Here is an 11,901-nt window from a genome sequence, read left to right as displayed (position 1 = left end):
GGAGGGTGGGGGTGGGGAGGGGAGTGCCATCGGCCAATGGGAAACGCGCCTCTGAGTTAAAGGGACAGCCCCTCCAACCTCACGCCTCTCCCCATTGGCTAAAGTATGTGGGGGAGGGTGGGGGTGGGGAGCGGGTGCCGTCAGCCAATGGGAAACGCCGCTCCAACCTCACGCCTCTCCCCATTGGCTAAAGTAAGTGGGGGTGGGGAGGGGAGTGCCATCGGCCAATGGCAAACGCGCCTCTGAGTTAAAGGGACAGCCCCTCCAACCTCATGCCTCTCCCCATTGGCTAAAGTAAGTGGGGGAGGGTGGGGGTGGGGAGGGGGTGCCATCAGCCAATGGGAAACGCCCCTCCAACTTCACGCCTCTCCCCATTGGCTAAAGTAAGTTGGGGAGGGTGGGGGTGGGGAGGGGAGTGCCATCGGCCAATGGGAAACGCGCCTCTGAGTTAAAGGGACAGCCCCTCCAACCTCATGCCTCTCCCCATTGGCTAAAGTAAGTGGGGGAGGGTGGGGAGGGGGTGCCATCAGCCAATGGGAAGCGCCCCTCCAACCTCACGCCTCTCCCCATTGGCTAAAGTAAGTGGGGGAGGGTGGGGGTGGAGAGGGGGTGCCATCAGCCAATGGGAAACGCGCCTCTGAGTTAAAGGGGCACGCGCACGGTTGGGGGAGGGGGGTTTGCAGGGGTGTGGGAGGCCCCTACACATGAATGGATTACACCCCCCCCCCATGGGTGTGGGAGGCCCCTACACATGAATGGATTACACCCCCCCCCCCATGGGTGTAGGAGGCCCCTATACATGAATGCATTACGCGCACACCCCCCCCCCCCCCCCCACTATGGGAGGCCCCTACACATGAATACATTACGCAACCCGCCCCCCCCCATTATGGGAGGCCCCTACACATGAACACATTACGCACCCCTCCCCCCCTATGCGAGGCCCCTACACATGAATACATTACGTCTCCCCCCCCCCCCACTATGCGTGTGGGAGGCCCCTACACATGAATACATTACGTCCCCCTCTCCTCCCCCCACCCCCTCCATCCACACACTCCTCCCCCCCACCCCCTCCACCCACACACTCCTCCCCCCTACCCCCTCCACCCACACACTCCTCCCCCCCACCCCCTCCACCCACACACTCCTCCCCCCCACCCCCTCCACCCACACACTCCTCCCCCCCACCCCCTCCACCCACACACTCCTCCCCCCCACCCCCTCCACCCACACACTCCTCCCCCCCCCCACTCCCAAAGTATAAAGTGGAGCCGTCTCCTCGCTGTCTCCGAGTGTAGCGGAGCGCTTCGAGAAGCTTCAACAGGAGCGAGGGGGAGGGGCGGTGAGGAGGGGGGGGCGGGGCGAGGAGGAGGGGGCGGGGCGAGGAGGAGGGGGCGGGGCGAGGAGGAGGGGGCGGGGAGAAGGGGGCGGGGCGGTGAGAGGAGGGGGGGCGGTGAGAGGAGGGGCGAGGAGGAGGGGGCTGTGAGGAGGAGGGGGGGAGGGGCTTTGAGTAGGAGGGGGAAGGGGGTGAGGAGGGGGCGGGGTTGAGTGAAGAGGGGGACGATGATGAGGAGGGGAGGGGCGGTTAGGAGGAGGGGCAACGATGAGAAGGGGGCGGGGTTGAGCAGAGGGGTCGTGGCGATGAGGTGGAGGGGGCGGGGTTGAACGAAGGGGAGGGCGGGGCAACGATGAGAAGGGGGGGGCGGGGTTGAGCAGAGGGGTCGTGGCGATGAGGTGGAGGGGGCGGGGGTTGAACGAAGGGGGGCGGGGCAAACGATGAGAAAGGGGCGGGGTTTAGAGAAGGGGGCGGGGCGAGTAGGTAAGAGATGGGAGGGGGGCAGCCACATAACGGACAGTGGTGGTTTGCCGGGTCGCGCGCGCTTCTCTCAGTGGTGACCCCCCCCAACCCCCCCCCCCCCCCAGGGGGCCAATTTTCGCGCCCTTTTTTTTAACCGTTAATTAATGCCTGAGGGGAGGTGGTTGGGGGCTGAGTGGTGATTTATTATAAAGTTTAAAAATAAATATATATTTCATTACGAAGTTGAGGTGAAAGTTAAAGATCGCTTCGCGATCGCGGCGTTTTCTATTTTTTTTTCAAAAATAAAAGTAGATTTTTTTAATTTAAAACAAATTTAGTTTTTTTTTATCCTAAATAAAACCCGCGATCATATTTAAAACAACAGCAAACTTTACCTCAGCTTCTCTCTCTCTTTCACAACAACAACAGCAGAAACCATCCCCCTCCGCCTAATGCAAGTTTTGAGTCTTTTGTTACCGCAAAATTTGTTTTGTATTTGTCGTTAAAAAATAAATTAACTTATTCCAGTCTTCTTATAATTCTCAATTGTTTTGACGCGAAGCTTAGGACGAAATGTCGACTCACTTCGTCAAAGGACCCGCTTACGGGCTCTCCGCTGAAGTGAAGAACAAGGTCAGAGGGCTCACCACACTCACCACACCACACTCACCACACTCACCTCACCACACTCACCACACTCACCTCACCAGACTCACCTCACCACACTCACCATCCTCACCTCACCACACTCACCACACTCACCTCACCAGACTCACCTCACCAGACTCACCACACCACACTCACCACACTCACCATCCTCACCTCACCACACTCACCTCACCACACTCACCTCACCAGACACACCACACTCACCACACTCACCACACTCACCTCACCACACTCACCTCACCAGACTCACCACACCACACTCACCACACTCACCTCACCACACTCACCTCACCACACTCACCACACTCATCTCACCACACTCACCTCACCACACTCACCTCACCAGACTCACCACACCACACTCACCACACTCACCATCCTCACCTCACCACACTCACCACACTCACCATCCTCACCTCACCACACTCACCTCACCATACTAACCATCCTCACCACTGTCACCTCACCACCTTCACCATCCTCACCTCACCACACTCACCACCTTCACCTCACCATACTAACCATCCTCACCACTGTCACCACCCTCACCACCTTCACCATCCTCACCTCACCACACTCACCATCCTCACCACTGTCACCACCTTCACCATCCTCACCACACCACACTCACCACACTCACCATCCTCACCACACTCACCACACTCACCATCCTCACCATCCTCACCACACTCACCTCACCATCCTCACCACCTTCACCTCACCACCCTCACCACCTTCACCTCACCATCCTCACCACCCTCACCTCACCATACTAACCATCCTCACCACTGTCACCTCACCACCTTCACCATCCTCACCACCTTCACCTCACCACCCTCACCACCTTCACCTCACCATCCTCACCACCCTCACCTCACCATACTAACCATCCTCACCACTGTCACCTCACCACCTTCACCATCCTCACCACCTTCACCTCCCTCACCTCACCATCCTCACCACCTTCACCTCACCACCCTCACCTCACCACCCTCACCACCTTCACCACACTCACCACCTTCACCACCCTCACCTCACCATCCTCACCACCCTCACCTCACCACCCTCACCACCTTCACCACACTCACCACCTTCACCACCCTCACCTCACCATCCTCACCACTGTCACCTCACCACCTTCACCACACTCACCACCTTCACCACACTCACCACCTTCACCACCTTCACCTCACCATCCTCACCACTGTCACCTCACTACCTTCACCACACTCACCACCTTCACCTCCCTCACCACCCTCACCTCACCATCCTCACCACTGTCACCTCACCACCTTCACCACCCTCAACACCTTCACCACTGTCACCACCTTCACCTCACTCACCACCCTCACCACCTTCACCTGACCATCCTCACCACTGTCACCTCACCACCCTCACCACACTCACCACACTCACCTCACCATCCTCACCACCTTCACCACCTTCACCACACCATCCTCGCCACTGTCACCTCACCACCTTCACCTCACCATCCTCACCACTGTCACCTCACCACACTCACCACACTCACCACTGTCACCTCACCACCCTCACCACACTCACCACCTTCACCACTGTCACCACCACCACCCTCAACTTCACCACCTTCACCTCACCATCCTCACCACTGTCACCACACTCACCACTGTCACCTCACCATCCTCACCACTGTCACCACACTCACCACCTTCACCTCACCATCCTCACCACTGTCACCACACTCACCACTGTCACCTCACCACCCTCACCACTGTCACCACCCTCACCACCCTCACCACTGTCACCACCTTCACTTCACCACTCTTACCTCACCATCCTCACCACCCTCACCTCACCATCCTCACCACTGTCACCTCACCACACTCACCACCCTCACCACACTCACCACCTTCACCACCTTCACCACCCTCACCTCACCACCCTCACCTCACCACTGTCACCACCCTCACCACCTTCACCTCACCATCCTCACCTCACCACTGTCACCACCCTCACCTCACCACCCTCACCACACTCACCACCCTCACCACCTTCACCACCCTCACCACACTCACCACCCTCACCACCCTCACCACTCTCACCACCTTCACCACCCTCACCACCCTCACCACCTTCGCCACACTCACCACTGTCACCTCACCACTGTCATCACCCTCACCACCTTCACCTCACCACCCACACCACCCTCACCACCTTAACCACCCTCACCACCCTCACCACTGTCACCACCCTCACCTTACCACTGTCACCACCCTCACCACTGTCACCTCACCACTGTCACCACCCTCACCACCTTCACCTCACCATCCTCACCTCACCACTGTCACCACCCTCACCACCTTCACCTCACCATCCTCACCTCACCATCCTCACCTCACCACTGTCACCACCCTCACCACCCTCACCTCACCACTGTCACCACTGTCACCTCACCACTGTCACCACCCTCACCTCACCACCCTCACCACCTTCACCACCCTCACCTCACCACTGTCACCACCCTCACCACTCTCACCACCTTCAGCACAGTCACCCTCACGACTGTCACCTCACCATCACCACTCTGACCACCCTCACCACAGACTCACCACACAGAGACCCACAGACTCACCACACAGAGACCCACAGACTCACCACACAGAGACCCACAGACTCACCACACAGATACCCACAGACTCACCACACAGAGACCCACAGACTCACCACACAGAGACCCACAGATTCACCACACAGAGACCCACAGACTCACCACAGAGACCCATAGACTCACCATACAGAGACCCATAGACTCATCACACAGAGACCCACAGACTCACCACACAGAGACCCACAGACTCACCACACAGAGACCCACAGATTCACCACACAGAGACCCACAGACTCACCACACAGAGACCCACAGACTCACTACACAGAGACCCATAGACTCACCACACAGAGACCCACAGACTCACCACACAGAGACCCATAGACTCACCACACAGAGACCCATAGACTCACCACACAGACACCCACAGACTCACTCACACAGAGACCCACAGACTCACTACACAGAGACCCACAGACTCACCACACAGAGACCCACAGACTCACCACACACAGACCCACAGACTCACCACACAGAGACCCACAGATTCACTACACAGAGACCCATAGACTCACTACACAGAGACCCACAAACTCACCACACAGAGACCCACAGACTCACCACACAGAGACCCACAGACTCACCACACAGAGACCCACAGACTCACCACACAGATACCCACAGACTCACCACACAGAGACCCACAGACTCACCACACAGAGACCCACAGATTCACCACACAGAGACCCACAGACTCACCACACAGAGACCCACAGACTCACCACACAGAGACCCACAGACTCACCACACAGATACCCACAGACTCACCACACAGAGACCCACAGACTCACCACACAGAGACCCACAGATTCACCACACAGAGACCCACAGACTCACCACAGAGACCCATAGACTCACCACACAGAGACCCACAGACTCACCACACAGAGACCCACAGACTCACCACACAGAGACCCACAGATTCACCACACAGAGACCCACAGACTCACCACACAGAGACCCACAGACTCACTACACAGAGACCCATAGACTCACCACACAGAGACCCACAGACTCACCACACAGAGACCCATAGACTCACCACACAGAGACCCATAGACTCACCACACAGACACCCACAGACTCACTCACACAGAGACCCACAGACTCATCACACAGAGACCCACAGACTCACCACACAGAGACCCACAGACTCACCACACAGAGACCCACAGACTCACCACACAGAGACCCACAGACTCACCACACAGATCCATAGACTCACCACACAGAGACCCACAGACTCACCACACAGAGACCCACAGACTCACCACACAGAGACCCACAGACTCATCACAAAGAGACCCACAGACTAACCACACAGAGACCCACAGACTCACCACACAGAGATCCATAGACTCATCACACAGAGACCCACAGACTCATCACACAGAGACCCATAGACTCACCACACAGAGACCCATAGACTCACCACACAGAGACCCACAGACTCACCACACAGAGACCCACAGACTCATCACACAGAGACCCACAGACTCACCACACAGATACCCACAGACTCACACAGAGACCCACAGACTCATCACACAGAGACCCACAGACTCATCACACAGAGACCCACAGACTCACTATACAGTGACCCACAGACTCACCACACAGAGACCCACAGATTCATCACACAGAGACCCACAGACTCACCACACAGAGACCCATAGACTCACCACACAGAGACCCACAGACTCACTCACACAGAGACCCACAGACTCACCACACAGAGACCCATAGACTCACCACACAGAGACCCATAGACTCACCACACAAACCCACAGACTCACCACACAGAGACCCACAGACTCACCACACAGAGACCCATAGACTCACCACACAGACCCACAGACTCACCACACAGAGACCCACAGACTCACTCATAGAGACCCACAGACTCACTCATAGAGACCCATAGACTCACACATAGAGACCCACAGACTCACCACACAGAGACCCATAGACTCACCACACAGAGACCCACAGACTCACTACACAGATACCCATAGACTCACTACACAGAGACCCACAGACTCACCACACAGAGACCCACAGATTCACCACACAGAGACCCACAGACTCACCACAGAGACCCATAGACTCACCATACAGAGACCCATAGACTCATCACACAGAGACCCACAGACTCACCACACAGAGACCCACAGACTCACCACACAGAGACCCACAGATTCACCACACAGAGACCCACAGACTCACCACACAGAGACCCACAGACTCACTACACAGAGACCCATAGACTCACCACACAGAGACCCACAGACTCACCACACAGAGACCCATAGACTCACCACACAGAGACCCATAGACTCACCACACAGACACCCACAGACTCACTCACACAGAGACCCACAGACTCACTACACAGAGACCCACAGACTCACCACACAGAGACCCACAGACTCACCACACACAGACCCACAGACTCACCACACAGAGACCCACAGATTCACTACACAGAGACCCATAGACTCACTACACAGAGACCCACAAACTCACCACACAGAGACCCACAGACTCACCACACAGAGACCCACAGACTCACCACACAGAGACCCACAGACTCACCACACAGATACCCACAGACTCACCACACAGAGACCCACAGACTCACCACACAGAGACCCACAGATTCACCACACAGAGACCCACAGACTCACCACACAGAGACCCACAGACTCACCACACAGAGACCCACAGACTCACCACACAGATACCCACAGACTCACCACACAGAGACCCACAGACTCACCACACAGAGACCCACAGATTCACCACACAGAGACCCACAGACTCACCACAGAGACCCATAGACTCACCACACAGAGACCCACAGACTCACCACACAGAGACCCACAGACTCACCACACAGAGACCCACAGATTCACCACACAGAGACCCACAGACTCACCACACAGAGACCCACAGACTCACTACACAGAGACCCATAGACTCACCACACAGAGACCCACAGACTCACCACACAGAGACCCATAGACTCACCACACAGAGACCCATAGACTCACCACACAGACACCCACAGACTCACTCACACAGAGACCCACAGACTCATCACACAGAGACCCACAGACTCACCACACAGAGACCCACAGACTCACCACACAGAGACCCACAGACTCACCACACAGAGACCCACAGACTCACCACACAGATCCATAGACTCACCACACAGAGACCCACAGACTCACCACACAGAGACCCACAGACTCACCACACAGAGACCCACAGACTCATCACAAAGAGACCCACAGACTAACCACACAGAGACCCACAGACTCACCACACAGAGATCCATAGACTCATCACACAGAGACCCACAGACTCATCACACAGAGACCCATAGACTCACCACACAGAGACCCATAGACTCACCACACAGAGACCCACAGACTCACCACACAGAGACCCACAGACTCATCACACAGAGACCCACAGACTCACCACACAGATACCCACAGACTCACACAGAGACCCACAGACTCATCACACAGAGACCCACAGACTCATCACACAGAGACCCACAGACTCACTATACAGTGACCCACAGACTCACCACACAGAGACCCACAGATTCATCACACAGAGACCCACAGACTCACCACACAGAGACCCATAGACTCACCACACAGAGACCCACAGACTCACTCACACAGAGACCCACAGACTCACCACACAGAGACCCATAGACTCACCACACAGAGACCCATAGACTCACCACACAAACCCACAGACTCACCACACAGAGACCCACAGACTCACCACACAGAGACCCATAGACTCACCACACAGACCCACAGACTCACCACACAGAGACCCACAGACTCACTCATAGAGACCCACAGACTCACTCATAGAGACCCATAGACTCACACATAGAGACCCACAGACTCACCACACAGAGACCCATAGACTCACCACACAGAGACCCACAGACTCACTACACAGATACCCATAGACTCACTACACAGAGACCCATAGACTCACCACACAGAGACCCATAGACTCTTCACACAGAGACCCACAGACTCACCACACAGAGACCCATAGACTCACTACACAGAGACCCATCGACTCACCACACAGAGACCCATAGACTCATCACACAGAGCCCCACAGACTCACCACACAGAGACCCATAAACTCACCAAACAGAGACCCACAGACTCACCACACAAACCCATAGACTCACCACACAGAGACCCACAGACTCACCACACAGACTCACCACCCACAGATACTCATGTGAGACTCATCACGTGCCCTGACGATGGTGCATAGCCTGAAACGTCGTCCATCTATCGTTATTTCCCATGTAAGGCATCAGGCACAGGGGGCAGCGTTGTTGAGGCAATTTGGTTATTTATTAGCAGTGCCTTGGACCATAGAAGGTGTCTGGGTGGGCGTGTGGGTGGGTGAGGGTGGGTGGGTGGTGTGTGTAGTGGTGAGAGGGTGGGTGGGTGTGTGTGGGTAGGTGTGTGAGTGGGTGAGAGTGGGTGGGTGTGTGGGTGTGTGTGTGAGAAGGTGGGTCAGTGGGTGTGTGGGTGGTGAGAGGGTGTGTGGGTGGGTGTGTGTGTGGTTGGGTGAGGGTGGGTGGGTGTGTGTGTGGGTGAGAGGGTGGGTGGGTGGTGTGTGGGTGGGTGAGAGGGTGTGTGGGTGGTGTGTGGGTGGGTGAGAGGGTGTGTGGGTGAGAGGGTGTGTGTAGTGGTGAGAGGGTGGGTGGGTGTGTGGGTGGATGTGTGTGAGAGGGTGGGTGTGGGTGGGTGGATTGGTGAGAGGGTGGGTGTGTGGGTGTGTGTGTGAGAAAGTGGGTGGGTGTGTGTGTGTGTGTTGAGAAGGTGGGTGAGAGGGTGCGTGGGTGGTGAGAGGGTGTGTGTGGGTGTGAGGGTGGGTGGGTGTGGATGGGTGGGTGTGTGGATTAGTGAGAGGGTGGGTGTGTGTGTGTGAGAGAGTGTGTGTGTGTGAGAGAGTGGTTGGGTGTGTGGGTGTGTGTGTGTGTGAGAAGGTGGGTGAGAGGGTGTGTGGGTGGTGAGAGGGTGTGTGGGTGAGAGGGTGTGTTGAGTGGTGAGAGGGTGGGCGGGGTGGGTGTGTGTGAGAGAGTGTGTGTGTGTGAGAGAGTGGGTGGGTGAGAGGGTGGGAAGGTCGGTGTGTGGGTGGGTGAGAGGGTGGGTGGGTGTGTGGGTGAGAAGGTGGGTGGGTGAGAGGGTGGGTGAGAGGGTGGGTGGATGAGAGGGTGGGTGGGTGAGAGGGTTGGTGGGTGAGAGAGTTGGTGGGTGAGAGGGTGGGTGGGTGAGAGGGTGGGGTGGGTGAGAGGGAGGGTGGGTGTGTACAGTGAGGCAAAAAAGTATTTGATCCCCTGCTGATTTTGTACATTTGCCCACTGACAAATAAATGATCAGTTTATAATTTTAATGGTAAGTTTATTTGAACAGTGAGAGACAGAATAACAACAACAAAATCCAGAAAAACGCATGTCAAAAATGTTATGAATTGATTTGCATTTTAATGAGGGAAATAAGTATTTGACCCCTCTGCAAAACATGACTTAGTACTTGGTGGAAAAACCCTTGTTGGCAATCACAGAGGTCAGACGTTTCTTGTAGTTGGCCACCAGGTTTGCACACATCTCAGGAGGGATTTTGTCCCACTCCTCTTTGCAGATCTTCTCCAAGTCATTAAGGTTTCGAGGCTGACGTTTGGCAACTCGAACCTTCAGCTCCCTCCACAGATTTTCTATGGTATTAAGGTCTGGAGACTGGCTAGGCCACTCCAGGACCTTAATGTGCTTCTTCTTGAGCCACTCCTTTGTTGCCTTGGCCGTGTGTTTTGGGACATTGTCATGCTGGAATACCCATCCACGACCCATTTTTAACGCCCTGGCTGACAGAAGGAGGTTCTCACCCAAGATTTGACGGTACATGGCCCCGTCCATCGTCCCTTTGATGCGGTGAAGTTGTCCTGTCCCCTTAGCATAAAAACACCTCCAAAGCATAATGTTTCCACCTCCATGTTTGACGGTGGGGATGGTGTTCTTGGGGTCATAGGCAGCATTCCTCCTCCTCCAAACACGGCGAGTTGAGTTGATGCCAAAGAGCTCCATTTTGGTCTCATCTGACCACAATACTTTCACCCAGTTGTCCTCTGAATCATTCAGATGTTCATTGGCAAACTTCAGACGGGCATGTATATGTGCTTTCTTGAGCAGGGGGACCTTGCGGGCGCTGCAGGATATCAGTCCTTCACGGCGTAGTGTGTTACCAATTGTTTTCTTGGTGACTATGGTCCCAGCTGCCTTGAGATCATTGACAAGATCCTCCCGTGTAGTTATGGGCTGATTCCTCACCGTTCTCATGATCATTGCAACTCCACGAGGTGAGATCTTGCATGTAGCCCCAGGCCGAGGGAGATTGACAGTTCTTTTGCGTTTCTTCCATTTGCGAATAATCGCACCAACTGTTGTCACCTTCTCACCAAGCTGCTTGGCAATGGTCTTGTAGCCCATTCCAGCCTTGTGTAGGTCTACAATATTGTCCCTGACATCCTTGGAGAACTCTTTGGTCTTGGCCACGGTGGAGAGTTTGGAATCTGATTGATTGATTGCTTCTGTGGACAGGCGTCTTTTATACAGGTGACAAGCTGAGATTAGGAGCACTCCCTTTAAGAGTGGGCTCCTAATCTCAGCTTGTTACCTGTATAAAAAGACACCTGGGAGCCAGATATCTTTCTGATTGAGAGCGGG

The 11,901-nt window shown here is 55.4% G+C and overlaps 1 protein-coding gene across 2 annotated transcripts in view; it reads left to right on the top strand.

Annotated features, from left to right (window-relative positions):
- The first annotated feature begins 1,305 nt into the window (after window positions 1-1,305).
- Window positions 1,306-11,901, top strand: part of LOC116958469 (calponin-1-like) — a 40,579-nt gene continuing 29,983 nt past the window's right edge. Inside the window, exons 1-2 of one of the 2 annotated variants that reach the window (XM_076058826.1) lie at window positions 1,306-1,345; window positions 2,364-2,434. In XM_076058826.1, the coding sequence (XP_075914941.1) occupies window positions 2,375-2,434 (60 nt within the window). In that variant the 5' untranslated portion in view covers window positions 1,306-1,345; window positions 2,364-2,374. Of the gene's footprint in view, window positions 1,346-1,854; window positions 1,896-2,363; window positions 2,435-11,901 lie in introns of those variants that run through there. The other variant, XM_076058827.1, reaches the window with a different exon arrangement.

Source organism: Petromyzon marinus, assembly GCF_048934315.1.
Source record: "Petromyzon marinus isolate PM22_M1 ecotype Great Lakes invasive population chromosome 78 unlocalized genomic scaffold, UKy_Petmar_22M1.pri1.0 chr78_unloc.3, whole genome shotgun sequence".
NCBI classification, from domain to species: Eukaryota; Metazoa; Chordata; class Hyperoartia; order Petromyzontiformes; family Petromyzontidae; genus Petromyzon; species Petromyzon marinus.
Note: the sequence above shows the minus strand (reverse complement) of the source record. Positions and strands in the feature narration are given on the sequence as shown.